The 21753-nt window shown below is 49.7% G+C and overlaps 1 protein-coding gene across 2 annotated transcripts in view; it reads right to left on the reverse strand.

Moving 5' to 3' along the window:
- The window catches only part of DNAH2 (dynein axonemal heavy chain 2), an 81578-nt gene that overhangs the window by 27019 nt on the left and 32806 nt on the right, over positions 1–21753 (reverse strand). For both annotated transcript variants that reach the window (XM_074342256.1, XM_074342255.1), the window contains 34 exons: positions 20527–20727; positions 20283–20439; positions 19755–19929; positions 19164–19327; positions 17696–17857; positions 17509–17612; positions 16204–16360; positions 15967–16049; positions 15686–15866; positions 15169–15307; positions 13049–13266; positions 12669–12770; positions 12215–12340; positions 11800–11910; positions 11314–11502; positions 10771–10874; positions 10475–10664; positions 9770–9950; positions 8909–9036; positions 8408–8560; positions 8020–8145; positions 6984–7202; positions 6648–6765; positions 6300–6436; positions 5672–5809; positions 5426–5584; positions 3919–4071; positions 3630–3721; positions 3086–3284; positions 2725–2949; positions 1539–1643; positions 621–809; positions 336–421; positions 74–204 (listed from right to left, as the gene is read on the reverse strand). In XM_074342256.1, the coding sequence (XP_074198357.1) occupies positions 74–204; positions 336–421; positions 621–809; positions 1539–1643; positions 2725–2949; positions 3086–3284; positions 3630–3721; positions 3919–4071; positions 5426–5584; positions 5672–5809; positions 6300–6436; positions 6648–6765; positions 6984–7202; positions 8020–8145; positions 8408–8560; positions 8909–9036; positions 9770–9950; positions 10475–10664; positions 10771–10874; positions 11314–11502; positions 11800–11910; positions 12215–12340; positions 12669–12770; positions 13049–13266; positions 15169–15307; positions 15686–15866; positions 15967–16049; positions 16204–16360; positions 17509–17612; positions 17696–17857; positions 19164–19327; positions 19755–19929; positions 20283–20439; positions 20527–20727 (5102 nt within the window). The remainder of the gene's footprint in view (positions 1–73; positions 205–335; positions 422–620; positions 810–1538; positions 1644–2724; positions 2950–3085; positions 3285–3629; positions 3722–3918; positions 4072–5425; positions 5585–5671; positions 5810–6299; positions 6437–6647; positions 6766–6983; positions 7203–8019; positions 8146–8407; positions 8561–8908; positions 9037–9769; positions 9951–10474; positions 10665–10770; positions 10875–11313; positions 11503–11799; positions 11911–12214; positions 12341–12668; positions 12771–13048; positions 13267–15168; positions 15308–15685; positions 15867–15966; positions 16050–16203; positions 16361–17508; positions 17613–17695; positions 17858–19163; positions 19328–19754; positions 19930–20282; positions 20440–20526; positions 20728–21753) is intronic.

Raw genomic sequence — 21753 nt, forward strand, 5'->3', positions numbered from 1 at the left:
CCGTGCCCCAACTCTCCTTCTAACCCATCTCCTAAGAGTCTCCAGCCTATGGGAGCCACAGCTCCCAGCTCACCAAAGATAGGAGGACGTTTGTTGGGACAAAGATTATGGAACGTGAGGTCAAAGAAGGAGCCAAGTTTGTCACTTATGATGCCCATGAAGGCTTCCATGTCTGCCGCATCAACCAGTCGGTCAGAGAAGACTCTGTTGGGAGGGAGATGGGGTGAGATCTGGGAATGAAGAGGATAGTGGCCCTAGGGAAGGGAATGGCTGGAGGAGGGTGGGTGAGGCTTGGGCTTGGGGAGGCCTGGATCTGGGGGGCACAGGCACCTCACCTGAAACACTCGTGGATCCAGAGTCGTGTGATGCTGGACTTAGTATCATGGAAGTCCTTGTTGGCCCTCAGCATGCCCTGGAACACCTGGGGAAGAGGCGCAGCCAGTGGGATGGAAGGAGGGGAGAGAGGTGCTCCAGAAGTTTTAGAGAAAGCAGCATTCTAGGATGGAGGTGATCTGGGTTGTGTGGGATGCTATCAAGCTCCAAAGCCGACTTTGAGGAGAAGAGAATGCCTCCGAGGAGGCTGTGCTGGGCCAAAGGGGCAAGGTCAGTCGGAGCTTCACCTTGGAGATGTCTCGAAGGTTGAAGAGATAGTGGATCTTGGCAGGTGTGGGCAGGAAACGCTGTACCACACTGTTGTACACGTCCAAGGTGGCCACAGTCACCACATTCCCAATGGGCTTCACCTCTTCCTCAAAGTCCTGAAGCTTCTGATTGATCATGGTACCAAATATCCGGATGATCTGGGACTCCTAGGAACAGGCCCTGGACTCATTTTCACAGGCCCCTGGCCATTCAGCCAAGGCGGAGACTAGGGGTAGGGGAGTAAAGCGCTCGTCTTGGGGGCAGAATTGAGGACGGGGGCTCCAAAAAAAACTCAGAAATCAAGGGAAATAATGCTCTAGTGCAATACTTAGGAATCAAAATTAATGCAGGCTGTTCACAATGAACAAAAACCAACATTTCAAATCCTTGCTGTTGGTCTTTCCTTCTGCCTCGGCTCTGATATGCTCAGCACGGCACTGTACTGACCTTGCACTTACTTAAAATTTTGGTGTTTTATTCGTTATGAAGTTTTGGCATTGATTTTTAAAAATATTGCCTTAAAATATTATTTATCTTGATTTCTGAGGGGTTTTGGCACCCGTGAGAGCCTTGCTCGCCTCCCCCCAGCCCTGGTCAGCTCCCAGCTCTCTGCTCTGGAGGGTCTACCTTCCTTCGTCTGTCTGGGCCCCACTGTCTGCCCACAGGGACTGTTAGGCCTCGCCTGCCAGTTCGCATCCTGTGGATCTCCAAGCTCAGCAGGAGCAAAGGCTCCTGCAGAGGGTGGCTCCCCTCCATATATTGCAGCTCCCTGAATGCAACTCTGCCTGGGGGCCATGGGCCCCTGAGCCCCTCTGTGACCTGTCCTCTCACTCTCCGGGACACGGGTGGTTCTGCCTTCTACAAGAGCCCGCTCCCAGCCCCCAGGATGCCCGCACCGTGGGGAAGGTCATGTTGATGATGTTGAAGCGACTCTGCAGCCTTGGGGAGATGACGGTCCGTCCACCCCCAGGAGGGCCCATGGCAGCCATCAGGAACATGTCCTAGAGAGAAAGGTGAGATGGGGCAGAGAGACAGGTGGGGAAGAGAGGGGGCCCAGAAATAGGGAGGATGTGAGAGGAGATGGGAGGGAGAGGAGATGGAGGGACAAACAGGAAGAGGGGCATGGAAAGGTGAACAGAAGGCAGAGATTCAGGACATTTTTATAGAATTACTAAGGTAATGTATTTGTTCTCATTTCATTGTTATAATCCACTTACCCAAATTGGAAAATAAAGGTAAGTTAAAGAAACAGGGGGAGGGTATAGCTCAGTGGCAGAGTGCGTGCTTAGCATGCATGAGGTCCTGGGTTCAATCCCCAGTACGTCAGTTTAAAAAAAAATGAATAAATAAAAATAAATCTAATTACCCCCCAAAAGACAATGTAAAATAAATAACAAAAAAAAACCTTTGATTATGTCTTCCAGACTTTCTTTTTTTCTATTTTTAAAATAAATTTATTTATTTATATAAATAGATTTGTATACAATAAATATTTATAAAATATTTAATTATGTACATACATACATGTGTCTGTGTATATGTGTGTGTTCTTTCTCAGAAACATGAATATATTATTAGGTGAGTTTTTGACCCTGAGTGCCAGATAGATGGGTGCCCCAGAAATCAGGCTGGAATGTCTGCCCATTGATTCAGGAAAAAGAAACAGACAAGACGCTCAGAATCCCACGGGAGAAAAGCCAGGACTGAAGGGAGATGCCTGGATGCTGGATGTGGAGCGGAGAACTGATACTTGGAGGTGGTGTCTGAAACAATGGGAGGCCTGGAGAGGGAGTTATGGACAGTTCCGGCTGGCATCAGCATTGCCATCTGAGTGAGGTGGAAAAGGCCTGGAAAATGCGTGGAAGTTGGAGGACAGACTCCTTTGGTCACAAAGCACAGGGCAGAGTCAATGAGGAGAGTTACTAATAGGAACTGATAGCTTGGGAGCCACATGTTTGTGTGGAGAGGCATACAGGATTGTAGGCTTTTATGCTGGGGTTCCTGGGGTCCCAGCAGGGTCAGGGACTGAACCTATCATCAAAGGGAACAGAGGCCTGAAGAACAAATTCTCAGGATGCTTACTCGAATGTACTTGATGGTCTGCTTTGTTCGATCATACCAGAAGCCATAGTCAATCCAGAGGCGAATCAGCTCCAGGGGTGGCTGGGACCCAAACATGTCCTTAGCTGGCATATTTAGGTCATCCATAAAAGTGATCATGCTTTTGCCCCCAAATGGCACATAGACGCCCTTGGTTCGCTTCTCCACCCTGCTCTCAATGATGCTCTGCACATTATTGGATGTGGTCTGGTGGAAAAGGTACAGAATGAATGTTTGGGTCCCCCCAAAAAAATACAGGGTCAGGCACTTGGATCCCCAGGGAGAGCAGAGGCAGGTTGAGAGCAGGGAGCTGGTGGCCTGGCCCCCGGATCCTGCCACACACCTGCGCAGACATGTTGACGGTGAGCACTGACCACTGGCTGGAGGGCAAAGACTGCAGGACACTCTGGGCAATGGAGGTCTTTCCAGTCCCCACGGGACCCACCAGCAGGACGGGGTTCTGGTTGGCCACCAAGGCGCTCACCAGGTAGTTGTAGCGGACAGTGTCGACAGTGGGCACCATGATCTTATAGAAGGGGGAGCTGGGGAGGAAAAGGGACTGTGTCTCAAGGTCACGGCCTACTCCTTTCTAACTCCTGCTTCATTCTGGCCCTCAGTGTTTATCTCCCTCCCACATCACCATTCTCTAATCACCGACCCTGCCTCCTGTGGGGCCTGGGGGTTGGGCATTCTCCTTAAGGACACTTTCCCATTTCCTCTACCCTGTCCTGTTTCCTGTACCCCAAAGTCATCTCTGCCCTGGGATCCACTCTCTCTTTCTACAGCCCACTTTTGCGCCCCCTGCTCTCTTATCACATCTCCCACCAACTGTAGCCCCCAAGCCCAATCCACCCCCCCCCCGGCCCCCAACAAGGCCCAGCTCTCACTTCGGAGGGTAGCGCCAACTCTTAGGGAGCTTATCCTCAAATGATGTCCAACTCCGAATCTTGGGGTCCACAAAATACTCATACACTGTGTCCTGCAGAGGGAATGTATGTTGGGTTACCAAAGCCACCCTTTGGCTTTCTCTTGCCCAGAAAAAGCGCTTGCAGACCACTGGGTGGAAGAAAGAGAGGTGGGCAGCAGGCTGAAGGTCAAGAAGAGCCGAAGGACCAGGGATACAGGTGGGTTCTGGAAAAACAGAAAAATAGGACAGCTGGGTTTGGGGGCCCTGACCTTGTTGGGGAAAGAGCCCTCAATCTCCCGGAGGTAACTGTCGATCTTCTTGCGGCCCTCTTCATCCACAGAGGCACACATAGACCAGATCATGCTGAACACAAATGTCAGCTCTACCATGGACACAAAGTTCTCACCATCAGCTGGGTTCACCTGGGTGGAAAATGAGAAGGGGAAATACTCTAAATCTGTAAGAGATGGAGGGATCTATTTTGGCAGCTCATCACAAAGGTTTAGAGGTTCCCTCTCTTCCTGGTTCTGTTTGGAAAACCATATGGTTGTCGATAAACCTAAATCAAAACGTTTAGATAAACCTGAAATATCCTGTAGCCTAGCAGTCTCCCTGAGTTTCTTCTCTACTGAGTTAGAAAGACATGGTTGGACATTGTATGGAGACTCTACCATACTGAATCTACTATATTGAATATGAAATCCTTAGTCTGTTCTTCCAGCTCACCCCAACACACAGCACTTCTCACCATCCTCTTCTCGGGGTCTCTGCTACACCAAAGAGGGTCTGCACGTTAAAAACCACCCTTCACCCCACCCTGCCTGGCCAGGACTGATGCCCGTGTCTCTGTGTTTTTGCAAAAGCTGTTCTCTTTACATAGGATGCCCTCCTCTCTTTGTTCACCAGTGTTCTTTCCCCTACCCGGCCAATCCTCAGCACTCAGGTGCCACTGACACTGTGTTACTGTCCTTTTCCCATATGTCACCTTGAAAGTTCACCTGCACAGTTTGAATTTATATTAACCATACCAGGAATGACACATACTGTTAAAGACCTTAATTATTATATAACTTTACATTAATACCTTAGTTATCTGGCAATGTCCTTTAAAACAATATGAGCCACAGGTAACTATATTCAATATCTTATTCTAACCTATAATGGGAAACAATCTGAAGCCGTACACATGAAACTAACAAAATATTGAAAATCTACTATAGTTAAATTTTTAAAATAAAGTAAAATAAGAATGATTAAAAAAAAAAAAACAAACAGCAATATGAACCATCTCCAGGCAGTGATTTAATCTCAAGAGAAAAGTATTTAAGCCTGTTCCTTACTCCATAATTCTAAACTACACAAAAATTTTCTTAAATATTAGTTAATCTGAAAATTTCTAAAATGCTTCATCAGATTAGGTTGGGAGCTCCTCCCAACAGAAACAACATCCTAAGGCCTCACAAGACTTAATATTTAATTTTTGAAAGGATGAAGAAATTAGGAACCAAACAAACTATCCTTAGCTTCCAGGTTTGGGTAGGAAAGGACAGGGAGACCCACTGTGCACTGTATCTGACGTACAGCCCTCACTTTGGCCTCCCATCGCGCATGCGCACGAATATGCTCGTGCCTCACTGCCTCGGTGGCGCTGGCGGGTGAGGCCTCCCCTTGGCGTCTCCGCTCCACTCAAGCCTCATGTTCCAGCTCCATCTCAGACAGTTTCCCTGAAGTTGTCCCGGGAACTCACGAGCCCATCCCGCCCTGGTCCCTGCTCACCCCGTTCTCTGGCGTGGCCAGGGCTGAGTACAGCTTGCAGAGCGAGATGATGCCACTGTATTCCGGGACGGGCACCAGCTCATTGCAGTTGTCCTTCTTGAAGGTCAGCATCTTGTTGATGAGCTTTTCAAACATGCGATGAAGGGGCTCTACCTCCACCTATAGTTGAATAAGCAAGGGCCCCGTATTATCCTTGTGCCTGCCAAGCCCCACGGGTTACTTTCCTCTCCTCCATCCTCTTCACACCTTTGGCCTCTTCTCCAGCCACGACTGAACATAGGGCTTCCAGCCGAGGTCAGCATAGTCAGTGTACACCATCCCACAGCGAGACACAGTGGCTGGAGAGGCCACTGCCAAGTTCTCCACTTCGAACAGGAGAGACACCTAAGGATACATTTGGTCAGAACATTCTTTCCCTCAATAATAAAAAAACCCAGAATTCTGATGCCCTCAAGTGTCTACTGAGTACCATGTGTTGCAGGATGAATAAAGGCCTCAGCTTTACAAATGATTTGCTCATTAAAAGAAACTAGAGCTTATTCCAGGTCATCCTTATGAACAATCACTCTCTTGCTTGCATTGTTTGAGCAAGTGGAAAAGAGTGGGCTTCACAGCCCGTGAATTATAACCCCGGGTGCACAAGTGAAGGGCATCCCTTGTACGTCAGTGGCAATGAGGCTGCCTCAGTCCACACAGTGCATCCTGGGAACAATTCTTTTCTATACAGTTGTTCTCACCATCCATGGTAGACAGGCATTTCTTCTCCAGTCACAGGTTGTCCTGAATCCAGGCATTCCCCTCCTCAGCATTCCTCTAGGACCTCCTCTCTGAGGATTTCCTTGCTCTTCCCGGCAGCCCCACCCCGGCCCCACACCTGCTCAGGCATTGCGATGCGCTCTCCATTGATGAGGGTCAGCACTTTGTTGTCGTCCATGACAGAGTTCATGCTCTCAATCCACAGCGTGTCCACAGGGCCATCAAAAAGGATCCACTTCTCATCCGGTTTCTCGTCTTGGTAGAAGGTGGGTGGTAAGGAAACCAGAGCATTCTCACCAAGCCCTCCCTCCACATTCATCTCCCTGGAGATGCAAGCAGTTGTGTCCTTGTATCTCAGCATTCCTCAAGCATTTTTACCCCAAAATTTTGCTTTCTATCCCCAGACTGCCTACTCCCTTAGATGCTTTAGGCCTCTGCTCTCCCCGCCCCATGATCCTTTGGGTACCTGCACATGCCGTCCGCATGACACTGGACAGGATGCCATCTGTCCATTCGTTAGTGTTGAGGTCATATTCCCCATACAGCTCCCCTAGGGACAATGCCTTAGGGTTCAAAGGGAACTCCTAAAAAAGACACGGGAAGGGGCTTTTGAGCAGCTGGCAGACACAAATCCCAAGATCTCCCTTTGTTTCCAGGTATTTGTCCCGTCTCGCTCATCTCCTCCCAGCCACCACTCCTGGTCTGCTCTGACTCCCTGACACCCATGCCTTTCTCCCCCAGCCTCCGTTGTCTTCCTGCTACTCGAGTCTCCGCCAGTGGCTTCACTGTCCCAACTCCATACTCTGACAATGTTGAAGTTGGGGTCCCCAGCACGGCACAGGGAGGACAAGGAAGACTGAAGAATTCGCCATAAGGCCGTCTTGCCGCTGCCCGTGCAGCCCACAATCATGGTGGAGTGGCGGGAGTTCTTGGTTTCATACAGCTGGATAACCTTGGTGAGGGTGAACGGGGTGGTCTGCAGGCCCATCTCTCGAATCTCCTGCTCAATGGTCTCCCGCAGCTGAGAGAAGGGCAAATACAGGAAGTGGAAACAAAAGGGTAAGGCTTGTAAAGGAAGAACTTTCAAAAGCTCCCTGATGCCTGGGAGGAAAATGTTCAAACTGTTAAAAATGGCACCAGGTAAATAAGAAAAAAGGAAAAAAAATTGGCACCAGGGCCCTTTGCACCCTGGCAGTGTTCAGTCCTGAGGAAGCTGGCCAGTTGCAGAGTCAAGAGACTGGGCACTAAAGTCAGCCAGCCTGGGCACCCAGCTTTCAGCTATGTGAACCTGAGCAAGTTCTTTCTCTGGGCCTCAGTTTCCTCACGTTAAGTGGGAGTAGTGAGAGCAGTTTCCTTGCCAACATTTTCGTGGTTTCAATTGAAAGGATCATTCAGGGTATCTGAACTAACATACTGCCAGCGAAGAAAATTTCTATACTTTCTAATTCTCCTCCTCTGGGCCCTTCCATTCCACTGCTCTCTCACATAAAACACATAGCGGTCTCTCCTCAAAGCTCCCTGAATGAGAAGAGAAGTCGGGACAGGAGAGGGAAAGGAATGAAAGGAGAAAGGCCAGCGCGTCAGTGATCTCAATGGAGTCTTGGAACTGATGAGGAGAGGCAGTTGAGTGGGTGAGCTGGGTGAGAGAGTACAATGTCGGAAGAGGTCTGTATCAGTTTATTGATAAGGAAGCCCAAAGAGAGGCCAGCTGTCGGGCTCAAGGTCACAGCTTGTGGGTGACAGCTGGTGAATGGCAGAACGAGGCCTGGAAGCCAGGTGTCCTGTTCCCAGGTCCACATTCACAGATGAGGTCAGGGAGAGTCTTAAGGAACAAATACCTTGCCATAGTCAATGACAGGCAGCTCAATGCTGGGGAACAGATCTTGCACGATGGCATTGAACAGCGGCACGTCGGCAGAGGTTAGCTTGGCAATGTTCATATCTCTCATCGAGAGCAGGAGGACCTGAATGGGAAGACATAGAGAGGCAGGCTAAAGGAACACAAGGCCTTTCCTCTCCGAAGGGGCGAGAGGCAGGAGCCAAGAACAGTGGAAACATCTGAGCTAGTCTTTAGCAATCCGACAGGGGGAGCTCAGGAAATGCAGGGATGGGCAGAAGGCTGCGGGTCCTAATCTAGTGAAAGTAAGGATCTGACAAACTTCAGTGGCGGTGCATATGACCAGGGACAATGGCGGTTAAGACCCAAGGGCCGTGTCCTCCATCCACCTCTTCATCAGACAGATCCGGCTGCAGGCGGCGCTTCTTGCCAGCGTAGCGCAGGAGGGAGGTGAGGGCACGTAGGCCAAAGTCATAATGGTCCTGTCTGGAGAGCTGCTGCACGGCCAGCGAGTACAGTGTGTACACCTTCTTGGCCAGAATCTGGAGGACAAACAGAGAAGGAAACAATCCATCTCCCCATGAATTCCTCTGCTTCATCTAGGGACGGTTACAGATGGAAGAAGCTAGGTCCCGGGACTTGGAGCAGCCGGGCAGCGCTCTATGAACAACCCTAACGAGAAGGTCTTGGGGATCATGCCAGCAAGGACTAGTGACATCATAGAGCGGAGACCTCCCTCCTCTGGATCCTTCTGCCTTCATATCCTACTGACAGTCATATACATTCCTTGTAGGATAAGCTGATTATGGGGCCTCCAGGGGGTTCCTCAGTCTAGGGAATAATCATGGAAGGGAAATAAAGTAATTGGAGACCAGAGATTATCAGAATACCTTGCAGTTACCAAAGCCTTCCCCAAAGAGAATGATTTCTGCAATAAGAGTAGAATCGGGCACCACCATGGCAATTGGACGGAACATGGATTTAAGATTATCAGGAAGCTCTGTGCGGCCAGCATAGCCTGGAAAACAGCGCCATTAATTCAGAATCCAAACTGCTTCCCAAAGATCCACTTCCCAACCAACTACCCTATCCCTAGCTCCATCCCTACCTCTCTCCCCAGCTCCAACTCCAAGATCTCTTCCCTTCTCACCTCGGCCCTGGCTCTTCCCCTACCAACCACTTTGCTCTTCTTTCCTACCTCTGGCCCTTCCCTTACTTTCTGCCTGGCCCTGCTTCAGACTCAAATCCCAGAGCCGTCAAATGCCCATCTCTCCAAGTTCCATGTATTTCCTAATAGAAATCACAGTTGTTTCTCTGAGACTTTCAATATTGAAACCCTTTCCTGTTTTCTTCTCGATCTTTCCTCCAGAGCTGCTCTTAGGCAACGGTCACGAGAGACCCTAGGCCTTGCACACTGGTGAGATTCTCTTGTTCTGCGAAAGGGATGGCAGAGAGGCCAGAACTCTGGGAGCCAGTCCAAAGAAAGAAGATGGCTCTAAGTACCTTGAAAGTCTAGGGCCATGTATATGCACATAAGCAAGTATTAATCCCCTCAGGGAGAACAGTAAGCCTGCCTCCCCTTCTCCCCCAAAAGTCATCTGTTTATCTTTCTCTTACGCTTTATTGTCTTTAGCCACATTTCACTTGGCTAAATACACTGTTCTGTAAGAGGGGAGGGGAGGATGAACAGTTATTTGCCCTGGACACTCAGTTCTCCCCACTGGGAACCCCCTCTACCCCCAGGCCCTTACCAGGATTCATGGTGATGAAGATCCCACAGGACCACACCAGGTTTATTTCAAAGCCCTCAAAATAAAAGTGGGTGAGGCCGGCAGCCAGGGCGGAGAGGATGGACAGGATCTGCTGGGCCACTACCGACAGCACCTCAATGTTGATGCGGTTAAACTCATCAAAGCAGCCCCAGGCGCCTGTCTGTAGGGTGGGAGGCAGAGTTGCTGGGAGCAAGAAAAGTATCCCCAGACTGGGAGAAACTAGAATCTGTGACTAACACATCCTCCTTGAAATATCTGCATAGGAACAGCAGCCTCCAAAATGTGTGTGTGTCGGGTGGGGGAGTGGGGGAGTGGAGGGGGCTGCGTAGCGCCGTTGCAGTTTCTGGCTAGAACTTCCCATCAGACCAGAAGGAGGATCTCAGGGAATGCCAGAAAAGGTGCGAGTTGGAAAGAGACTGGAGTAGGGAGCTTGTGAGTGCTGAGGGCCTATGGTGTGCACAGGTTTACGTGCATCCTCTTATTTGATCCTTACATCATCTTCTGGTTTTGTAATACACCAAGTGAAGCTCAGGGAGGTGCAGGGACTTCCCTAGTTGTAAGAACTAACTGTGGTGATGCAGTTTTGTCAGTAACAAAGCACTGAACCAGATCTGGGTTTCAGCTGATTTTCTGGAACTGAAAGATACTTCAGGGGCCTCGGGGATGGGCTGGCAGGATACTGACCTGGGCCAGGCCTGAGTACATCCGGCCCATGGACTTATAGTCCAGGCCTTCAGAGCAGTTGACCACGATGACATAGAGGCCAAGGGCCTTGCCCAGGTCCTTGACGGTCTCGGTCTTTCCCGTGCCTGCAGGACCTTTGGGGGATCCACCTCGATGCAGGTGCAGTGCCGTGGTCAGGGTCATGTAACACCTGGGGATTGGAGGCAGGACTCAAGCTGGACTCCTGGAAGCCTTTGCCCAGCATTTGCTGCCCTACCCCAAGCACCCCGTTTAACCTCCCCACTATCGCAGCCAACCTGTCTGTCAGGGGAGTGATGACAAGCCGGCCAGAGTTACCCAAGTACTCATAACCATACTGGAATTGTGTGTTGGTCTGGCGGATCATACAGTCATCGAGATCCTGGAGAAACAGGGCAGAGTAAGAGAGAGGTGGGCCTGGAGGAGGAGTCGGAGCTGCAGCAATGGCTGAGAGGAAGGCTGGAGGTGGCAGGGAGGTTGCAGTTAGAAGACTGGGGACTCAGTTTAGAGTTAGAAGGGAGAAAGGGTTTATGGCCGAGATGGAGACCGGGTGTCATGCTGCACGTGTCCACCCCAGTCCAGTGCAGCAGCTGTCTGAAGTCTTCCTGGGTCCCAATCAGGTGACACCCAGAGTGGGCACTCTGGAAAAGTGATTTGCCACACCTGATTCGGCAGATTCGAGACAGCTAAGAGTCGGAACAGGGTGCTGTGATGGGACTAAGGTTTGGGTTAGGATATCACTGTATCTGGAGAGCAGGAATTGAAGTGAAGCACTAAGATCTGGGTTAGGGCACGAGAATGGAACACTGGCCCAGCCGCACCTTCTCCCAGTAGAAGCGCAATTGGCTGAGCCAGTCAAAGGAATTGACATCCATGAGGCCACTCTTATAAAGCTTCTCCAACACGTCCCGGGCGTGAATTTCTATCGTCACCAGAGCCACAATTTTAAGGCGCATGATCTTGGTCAAGTTCCCCCTGATAGCTTCTGAGTACTTATTCAGTATTGACACCTGTGGAATGAGGTGTCAGAGGAGAAGGTGGACCGCGCAACGTGACCAAACCCTAATCACGCCCCATCCCAGCCTCCTTCCCCTCCCACCCACCGATGCTGACCCCACCCCCACTGCAGCTCCTGACCCCCAAAGTCAGCACAGGGAAATGCACTTCTGATCCCTCCAACCTTTCCTCCCTGGACGCTTGCCAGAAAGCACCCTCATTCTGACCCACTTCCACTAGTTCATCTCTAATTCTGACTCCAATTTATCTCCTCCCTCCCTCCAACTCTAAATCCTTGCACGGTTCCCTACCTGCTTCTTCTTCATGACTTTGAGGATTTTCTTGTCTCCCTGTTCCTTAGCTGTCAGCAGGCACTTGGTGACATCAGCCGTCCACTGGATCTGACTGGCAGTGATCACCATCTGGGGCACGGGTGGAGGCTGTATTCCAAAGCCCTGTCCCTGGCCACCCGCCCAGCCCAGCACCTGGATCCCAGCTTCTTCATGGACCAGGTGCTTCTCCTCCCTCAATACGTCTAATCTGCTCTGAAGTTACAGGGACAAGCCTAAGGTCAGGAGCTCAGGGTCCAGCACACAGGGTCCCAGGGCCACAGGCCAGAGCAGGGGTCAAGAAACCTGTGTTTCATGTGACTCAAGATTCTGTCTTTACGTCGGCTACTCCCTTTCTACCCGTCTTGTTCCCGCATTCCTGCTGACCCTGGCTCACCTGGCCAGCCCACTCCTTCACCCACTTGTCCCTCTTGTTAAGAAACTTCTTGAGGGCCAGGCGGCAGTTCCGGAGAAGGTCCCGGAGGGTCACCCTCATGGTCCGCTCCACATCGCCAAGCCAGGACTGAAGGGAGGTGAGAGAACAGGATGGCTCGGCCTCAGGCCAGCAGGCAGGAGTCCCCGGGGGGAAGGTGCTTAGGACACAGGACTCCAGGGCTTCGGGCCCCGGAGAGAGGCAGGAGCTGGGCAGCTGCTGGCTTGTGTCCCTGGGGGCAATGGAGACTGGGGGGACAGATTGCCTGACTTCCAGGTTCAGGGTAGAGGCTAGAGTTTAGGAATGACAGGTGGAAGGGCAAAAAGTGATTCATGTCCCTTCAGAGATGTTCTCTCCTCACAGAGCCAAGCAAACTTAGAAGAATCAGCTTGCTTCTTAGACCCTCGCCACAACTCACCTCCACAGGCCCTTCTAGAAGCACCACGTGGAGGAAATCGACATACTCGCCGTCACCTGAGAACATTCCCACCGCTTCCCGCTTGCTGCTGGGCCCCCCGACCTGCAGACACAGGAAGCTGTTGATGACCTGGCCTGCCCACTCGCCCGTAGCCATAGCCGCACTGAAGGTGCTTGAGGCCTTTGAGTGCGATTTCTGCTCCTCCCCCTCCCCTCTACATTATCAATTCTAAAAGTTCTGTCCCAGATAATCCAGAATCACTCCATCCCCCTCCTGTTGGGGGGCATGGTACCCCCACCCGCCCCGCCCCAAGGCCTTGAATACCTTGACGTCACCACCCCTCCAGGGCCCTCCCTCCCATCCAGGCAACCCTAATAGACCTTCTGCATTCTCAGCAATTTGATGTTGTCGAAGCATTTTTTGAGGTGAGGCTGCACAGCCTCTGGGTTGCGGGACTGGCCCAGAATCTCCAGGAGGTCATCATTGGACAAGAAGTAGAAGCGGGGGAAAATATGGCGCTTGGTCTCTAAATACATATCCAGAGATTTCTGGATGTCTTCCAGGATTGTGTTCATTTCTATCAGTGTGTCCAGGAGGCCTGGGAAGACGAACAGTGAGTAACATTTGGAGGCCCCTTTACCATTGCCCTGAGTAGATCTGGAGCCTCCAACTATAGCCACTTTGTCTGCTCTTAAATGCCGGGGTACAGACTGCCATATGGTTTTTGGAAGCACAGAAGTGTCCCCAGTCACTCTATGATGTTTTCCCATTCTCCTCATTAATTCATTATTAAGTATAATAGTACTATATATTATTGTACATATTATGTGTTATGTATTAATTATATACATCATATATGATTCCATTAGTATAGCTACATCTCCCATCAGTCTTTGGAACAGTAGTTCCTTTCCACCAAAGAACTGGGGCTCCACTGATCATCCCTGAAAATTAGAGATTGTTCTGCACCTAACAGTTCAACAAGTGAAATCATTAGATTTAAATACACATCAGAGGCACACAATGAGGGAGGTCTGCAACCACTGGGGTCGGGGTGTCCCTCACGACACAGTGAAAAGAGCACTGGACTGGGAGGCAGATGATGGCCATTCAAATTGCAGCTCTTCGCCTATTAGCCTGTCAGTTAACGTCAGGGAGCTTTTACCGCTTTGTAAAACAGTAATAAGATCCACCTCAAAGAACAACTCAAGATATAAAATGTGCTCACATTTGTAGGTTCTCGATAACGTTTCTTTCCAGCATTAGATTTTGATTGGTTTATCTCCTTCGTCTCCCCAGTTTCTAGCTTTCTGACCAAAGTATGGATGCCCTAAAGTCTGAGGTGACCCTCAGGCCTTCAAGCATGGAGTCTGCAGGCTGTTAGAATCTTTGAGGGACCACCTGAGTGGCCCCTGGAGACCACAGGGAGCCCCGGTAGCAGTGGATGACACAGGCTTGTTCAGTGTGCTGAACAAAGAGCTAGTTGTTTTTATGACTCTGCTTGTAGGTTGTTCTAAAATGGAATTATGTCAATTACCTCAACTATTATTTCTAAAAAATGCAGGTTGTCACTCATTTTTGCATATCCTAATAGTTATATTTTATCAGAATAATTGATAAATCAAATCATGATTTTCTGATGTGTATACTCAAGGTTCTTGGGAAAATGAAGAACTGTTAGATTGGCCCTGGGCCAGTCCTCGTACCCACTGCCAGAACTCTTGTCATGATACCCACTCCAGGTGCCCATCGCCAAACCTGACTTCCTGATTCTTTTTTTTTTTTTGACTTCCTGATTCTTTACTGTGATCTGCCACCATTAACCAGGCGTCACGATGCTGTCTCTCACCCCATCCCCAAGCTGACCAGCATCTACAATAAAGACTAGCTAATCTGATACAGCAATTAAAGTCAAGATAATAACAATAGCTCCTAGTAACCAAGGGTGTTCTCTGTGTTATTTAATGTGATAAGTGCTTTATTTTCATTATCTCATTTATCTGCATGATTGCATTGAATGAACCAGTTAGAGAAGAAGAGGGACTCCCCCATCACGGTCTCCTGAGTCACAGTGCTAGTAACTGAGCACTGACTTCATGTCAGACATGAACTGAGTGCTACATCCTCCTTTATTATCCTTACAGAAACCCTGAGAAAGAGCTACCATAACCACACACACGCCCTAGAGGGGAGGAAACTGCAGAATGGGGGAAGCAAGCCGCCCGAGAGCACACAGTCAGGAAGGCATGAGTCAGATTTTGAACTCAAGTCTGTCTGACTCCATATCCCATTCTCTTAACCATTCTATCGTACTCCACTCAAATATCTGCTGAATTTAATTTACTGCATTGCTATTTAATGCTTAGAAGAGGAGATGGTGATGGTATGACAGCCAGGTACTATAGTCAGTCTATCAGTAAATGAAGCACATGGCCATGACTTCATACACATGTAACAGCAACTGAGGTTATGTCAAGGCAAGAGGCCATGGAGCTCAAACCTGGATAGTGGGTGCTCCGGAGAGCATTGGGGTCCTTGTTCATCCGGTCCATGATGGCTTTCCAGTTGCCATTGACTTGGTCAAATAAGCTTGATTCATTGGGCAGCTGCTTGTGGATGTCCTCTCCTAGAAAGACATTCTGAAGGGCCAACAATTGGGTTAAGGGGTTATTACTCACATACTCTCACACCCTGATCCCTGCTCCCAGACCAGGAACTGAGGAGAAGATAAGGAGCATCAGAACTGAAGGGCAAGATGCCCAAGTTCCAGAAAGAAACTTGGGGTTGGGAGTCCAGGTGCATGGGTCCAGGAAGACAAATGGAAGAAGAACAAAGGCTTTTCAAGGAGGAAGTCAAAGCTGAGAGGTAATAACTAAGAGTTCAGATGCTAAGGTCCTAGAAGAAGAATGGTTTTAGAGGTGGAGGAATGAGGCTGATGACAGGAAAATGATCTAGATCCTATGCAAACAAAAGAGTGAAAACAGGATGTAGGGAGAGCTTGGGCAGTGAATCCTGACCTCGAGGTACATCCACTGACGCTGCACTGTGAGCACCATCTCAATAACTTCCAAAATGAGGGAGAGGCAGCGTTCCCAGTGATCCACATCCTTCTCAAAGGCCTTAACAAAACGAGATGCCTTCATGGTAGACAGAGCCACCTGGTTATCTTCCAGTGCCTGGAACACTTCTTCTGTACCTCTGGGGTAAAAGGTGTCAAAATCATAGTCCAGCCCCACCTGCCAAGCCTCAGTCCCCACTCTGCATCCCTGGTCATGTGGAGCCCCAAGGCCCTCTCTACCTGAGTCGGTGATGGCCCTTATCCTTGTAGGGTACTATGTATAGCTGAATCACATCCCAAGTCTTGGCAATGTTTTGTAATCCCTGTGGGAAGAAATTGGGGGGCAGAGCAACCAGGTATTTAGTCTGTAAGGGTAACAGGAGCTGGGGGGGAGGGGCATTAAATGATGAAAAGCTGGAAGCCTTCAGTCCAGGAAGTTTAGGAAATGGGGGAGTATGGGAGAGGACTCTGTCCTACCAACTCTATAGCCAGCTCTTTGGTTGCTGAGGCAGAGATCTCTCCAATTTTCTCTACATGCTGATCCATCCCAAGCTGCACAATCTGCTCCAAGGTGAAGCTTTCAGATTCCTGATCAAACTCCCGTTGGACCTCATTCCTGACCTGATCCCAGTGCCTGTAGCCGGGGACAAAAGTTCCGATCAGAAGACTGGAACCCCCAGGCCCACAGGAAAGTATTAACAACACTCCCCAGGCTTCCTCCCATTTGGATATTATGATTCCACTAATTAATTAATTAATTAATTAATTAGGGGGTAATTAGGTTTATTTGTTTATTTACATTTTTTTTAGAGGAGGTACTGGGGATTGAATCCAGGACCTCATGCATGCTAAGCATGCACTCTACCACTTTGAGCTATACCCTTTCCCTCCATGAATTTATTAATTCACCATCCAACAGATATTTACTAAGTAGGCTCTAAGATACAATCCTGGGCACTGTGGAGAATACAGAGACTGAGATGCTGATTCTCTGGAGGGAATTAAGATAGAGTATTGCAGGTTTACTATAGATGATGCACAGGGCCAAGTGCTTTACATGCAACATTTCATTTTCATGACCCCCGTAAAAATGAGGAATTACTGTTATTCCATTCACAGATGAAGAAACTGAGGCTTAGAGAGGTTAAACAACTTAAGCAAATAAAAAGGTTAGGTTATACTTAATGACAAAATACTTACTGGTGAAACATTGCCAAAAACATTTATACTGAGGCAATGCAAAAGAAGTAAAATTATTTACTCCAAAATCAATAGATAGATAATTATTAAAACATCATTTATACAATAATTTCTTCTAGCCCCAATGGTTTCAAAGGCCTCTTCCATCACGTAAAGGATTCCAGATGCAGTAAAAGGGCTACATTTGAAGAGCAAAATTATAAAGTACGAGAAGAAAGGATGGAGAAAGTGCATTTCTAACTCTGGGGTCTAGGAGGATTTCTTCAACAAGGCACAAAAGCAAAAACACTAAAGGACATAAGTGACACTTTGGGCTACAAAATGCCAACTTTTGTAGGACAGACGAAGACTCAAAGCTTAGCCATGACAACATAAAGCGAGGGGAGATGGGAGGGAAGGAGCCAAGAAGGCCGGAGAACCCAGGATGATGTGAGACACAGAGGATGGTGCGGGCTCCAGGGAAGCCTTCTTCCAGGTGTGTGTTGGTGGACACAGGGGACAGACAGCGCCAGGGATGCCATGGACAGGACAACTGAGAGACAGGCCCGGGGGTGGCCCCCAGGAGCCGAGGGGCAGCCTCACCTCTCTCGAAGGGCAGGGTTTCGCAGGTCCGAGATGAGAGGCATGGTCCGCTTGAACTGCTCTATTTTTGAGCGAATGTTCTCAATAATTTCCCAGTTTCGGTCCTGGGCAAAAGTGGGAGGCATCAGAAGACCTGATGCTCTTTCCCGCTCGCCTTACCTGCGGCTCCCGCCCTTTCCCCACGCACCTTATACTCCTTGGCCAGTCGGGTGAGGCGGCGAAACAGCCCGTGGGCCATGGTCTCCATGGCCTCCGTCTGCAGGGTCAGGAACCAGCCGGTCTTCCACTGGTTCCAGTTTTCCTCCCAGTCTCGTGTGATCTCCCAGACTTGCTGCAGTGCATCCAGCTCCTTTGTGGCCGAGAGCAGAAAGGTGCGTTAAGTGAAGGGATCCTCTTCCTCCCTGACGAGCACTCCGGGCCTTTGCTCCCCTCATTCTGAAAAGCTTTTCCCTCCCAGTAACAGAGCCACCTCCTCAGTTCACTTTATTTTTTTCTCTATTCTCTTGCATTCAGAGTTCCTCATGTAACAAGTGCATGAAGAGATCCTCAACACTGTTAGTCAGTAGGGATGCAAATCAAAACCACAAGGAGATACTTCACACCCACTATGTTGGCTAGAACCAAAAATAAAGGGGGGAGGCAATAAACGTTGGCAAGGATGTGGAGAAACAGAAACCCTGGTATGTTGCTAGTGGGAGTGTAAAATGGTGCAGCTGCTGTGGAAAATAGCTTGGAGGTTCCTCAACAAGTTAAACATAGAGTTACCATAGGATCCAGTGATTCCACTCCTACGAACATACCCACGAGAATTGGGAACAGGGACTTATACACACATTCATAGCAGCACTACTTACAATAGCTAAAAGGTGGAAACAAGCCAAATGTCCATTGACTGGTTAATAGATAAACAAAATGTGGTAAATCCATACAGATGGAATATTATTCACCCAGAAAAAGGAATGCAGTACTGACATGTGCTACAATACGGGTGATCCCTGAATGTATTATGAGCAGTGAAAGAAGCCTGACACATACTGCATTGCTTCCGTTTATATGGAATGTCTAGAATAGGAAAATCCATGTACAGTTGACTGTTAAAAATCACAGGGGTTAGGGACACCAACATTCCGTGCACTTGAAAATCTGTGTATAACTTATAGTTGGCCCTATGTATCCGCAGTTCCTCCTTATTCATGGTTCCCCACCCATGGATTCAACCAACCATGGATCGTGTAATGTTGTTGTATTGAAATACGACATTGAAATAAATTTGCGAATAACTAGACCTGCGCAGTTCAAACCCAGTGCTGTCCAAGGGTCAACTGTACATAGAAAATAGATTAGTCATTGACAAGGGCTGAAGGGAGAGGGAATGAGGAGTGACTACTAATGGGTATAGGATTTCTTTAGGAGGTGATGAAAATGTTTTAGAATTAGAGGTGATGGTTACACAATATTGTGAATGCACTAAATGCCACTGATCTGTTCACTTTAAAATGGCTCTTTTGTTATCTGAGTTTTACCTCCACTTTTAAAAAAAGCTCCTTGCATACCCATCCTCCTGGTCCCGGCTGTTTTTTCAGGCCCTTGGGATCCAGTCTCCTGCCCCCGTCCCCTCCCCTTGGTCACCACGAGGCCCTTGCTCAGCACACCACCTTCTCCAGGTTCTGCAGGTCTTTGGAGACCGGCTGCTCGATCTTGAAGATGCCCAAGTTCGCCCGGAGGTTGTTTTCTTCCTCCCGCATGGCGTTCAGCGTGGCCCGCACGTGGGCGATCTGCTCTAGTGCAGCCTGGTGGCCCACGTTACTGGTGAAGGGGCCTGTGGGAAGACCAAGATGAAGCTCAGGTTCCCACCCAAAGCCAAGGTCCCCTGAAGGGCCATCACGGCTAGCCAACCTCTTTGTGGATAAATCTCACTTCTCTTCTCACACAATAGAGAGAAACAGGAGGGAATGCATCGGAAGAATGATGGTTAATCTTGGCAAAAACTACTAAATATGGCTTGAGAATCAGAAATGAGTGGGAAGTGGGAAGTTGGGTCTAAGAACACTGGGAACGTTGTGAGCACGGGCTGCTGCCTTCCAGCCAAGAATCAGCGACGACAGATGTGTCGCGGACAGGCTCTGTCCCCTCCTCAGCACCACTCTCCTCTGTTCCCCCTTGTCCGCATCTCCCCGAGGACCTAGGCTTTGAAAGTCTGGGTTGAGACAAAGGGAAAGGAGGAGGAGAGGCTGAGAAAGGGGTACCTTTGAGTTCAAATTCTTCCAGAAGATTATGGGCTTTCTTCTTGAAGTCGTCGGCTGAGTGAATAAGGCCTGTCTTGAATTTCTCCTTGTGTCTCTTCAGCATTTGTTCACTGTCCAACAGAACTTGCTGGAAAGTGACCCACTCCCCATTGAGACTGTCCAGCATCTCCACCACCTGGGGAATTCCCAGGGGAGGGTCAGCCACGAGCAGGAGTCTGCCCATCCCACCCATGCTTCTAAGAACTCTTTCTGATCCTTCAGACCAGAATCTGTAGCCAAGTTTTACATGCAATGAGACCCAAAGAAATCAAGCAGTTGCTGGGCTTAAAAGAAACCCATAAGCGGACCTGAAAGATCATCAGAGTTCGCTTTGGCTCTCAGAAGCTTTGGGATCTTGTGCCTTCTTCCAAGCTTCTCTACTCTCCCTTCTGAGAGCACAAGGGGCTACGATCTGGGGTGTCAGTTTCCCCCACAACCTGCTGCTGCTTTGGGCCTGGCTCTGGGGGGCCAAGCACCGCTGGAACTCACGCTGTCCTGAACTGGCACCTCGTACTTCTCGAGAATGGCGAATTGCTCATGTATGGGAGGGATCTGGGCCTCCAGGTTGGGCAGGTCATGCTGCAGGGTATCCATGAGTTGCAAACTGACCCCTAGTTCCTCCAGTGTCTGGGGAGGGCGGCTGATTCTGCAGGCGGGTGAAGAGGGCGCCAGTGGGTGAGCGGGAAGGCCCGGGCCTGCCCTCCCCACGCCTGCGACCGAGCCCGCCCCGTACTTCTCCGCGTTCTCCTGCAGGTAGTTGTGCAGCTCCAGGAGGCGCCTGGCCGCCATCTCCTTGAGCAGGGTTGTGAACTTGTTCTGCCACTCGTTGCAGTGCTGCACCAGTGAGAACTTGAGGTGCGAGCAGTCCAGCAGCACGAACTGGATGTTCAGGACCGTCTCCTCCTTCTGCACGTTATTTGCAACCTCCGTGTAGCTGGAAGGGCCCACATCCGCGCTGGGACATCTTTCTCTTTGCAGACGTGCCCCCTGCCCTGACTGGGTGGTATTTCCTCCCACCCAGACCTGGGCAGCAGCCCTAAAGCATTCTTCTGCTCCCGGGTATCTCCCACCTCAGCCTGCCCCGGGGCTCACAGCTGTGATCAGGTCATTTCCGGATCGCTGCCTACAATGGAGCAGTCAGACTCCTCGGTCTGCGTTCAAGGCTTTAGAGGCACAGAGATCAGAGATGAGTTCATACTGTGCTGCCCACTAGCTCTGTGACCTCAGGCAGGCAATTTAACTGGTCTGAGCCTCAGTCTCCTCATGCGTAACGTGGTGATGGTAACAGAACCCACCCCACGCAGTTGTTGAGAGGGTTAAGTCTGCAGCTGTACTTAATCCCTCCGCTGACTTCCTTTCTAGAGACTCGCTGTTTCATGAACCTGCTCACGAGGTCCCTTCTTCACGCCTTTCCCTGGGCTCTTGTCCCTGCCTGCAGTGCCCTCCCACTGCCTGTGTCTGCCTGCCGCCATCCTACCCATCCCGAAAAGCCCAGCCCCAAAGTCACTCCATGCCCTCCCTTCCCTCCCTGAACCGGAAACTCTCTCCTTCCCTCCAACTGCCCTGGCACCTCGTGTGCCTTAATCGTAGCACTTATCACATGGAAGCTCATGTAACAGTGAGCACATTAGCAGAGCGCTTTAGAGTTTACAAAGCGCTTCCACATATACTTAATAATCTCACAGCCTTATAAGGTCGGTGCTATAACATCTATTTCACAGGACACTGAGGCCCAGGGAGTGTAAGTGACCGACCTAAGGCTACACGGCGAGTAAGCGGTGGAGCTGGGGTTTCAGCCATTCTCAAGACACCACCGCCGTGGCCTTTCCAGCAACACTGTTACCCGCCCTACTGCACTGAGACCTCGGGAGCAAACACTTGTTCATTTCTTTTTTTTAATTCCTCACAGCCTGTAAGACTATGGTATTTTTTGAATGAATGAATGAACAACTAGAGGACA

Source organism: Camelus bactrianus, chromosome 16, assembly GCF_048773025.1.
Source record: "Camelus bactrianus isolate YW-2024 breed Bactrian camel chromosome 16, ASM4877302v1, whole genome shotgun sequence".
Lineage (NCBI taxonomy): Eukaryota > Metazoa > Chordata > Mammalia > Artiodactyla > Camelidae > Camelus > Camelus bactrianus.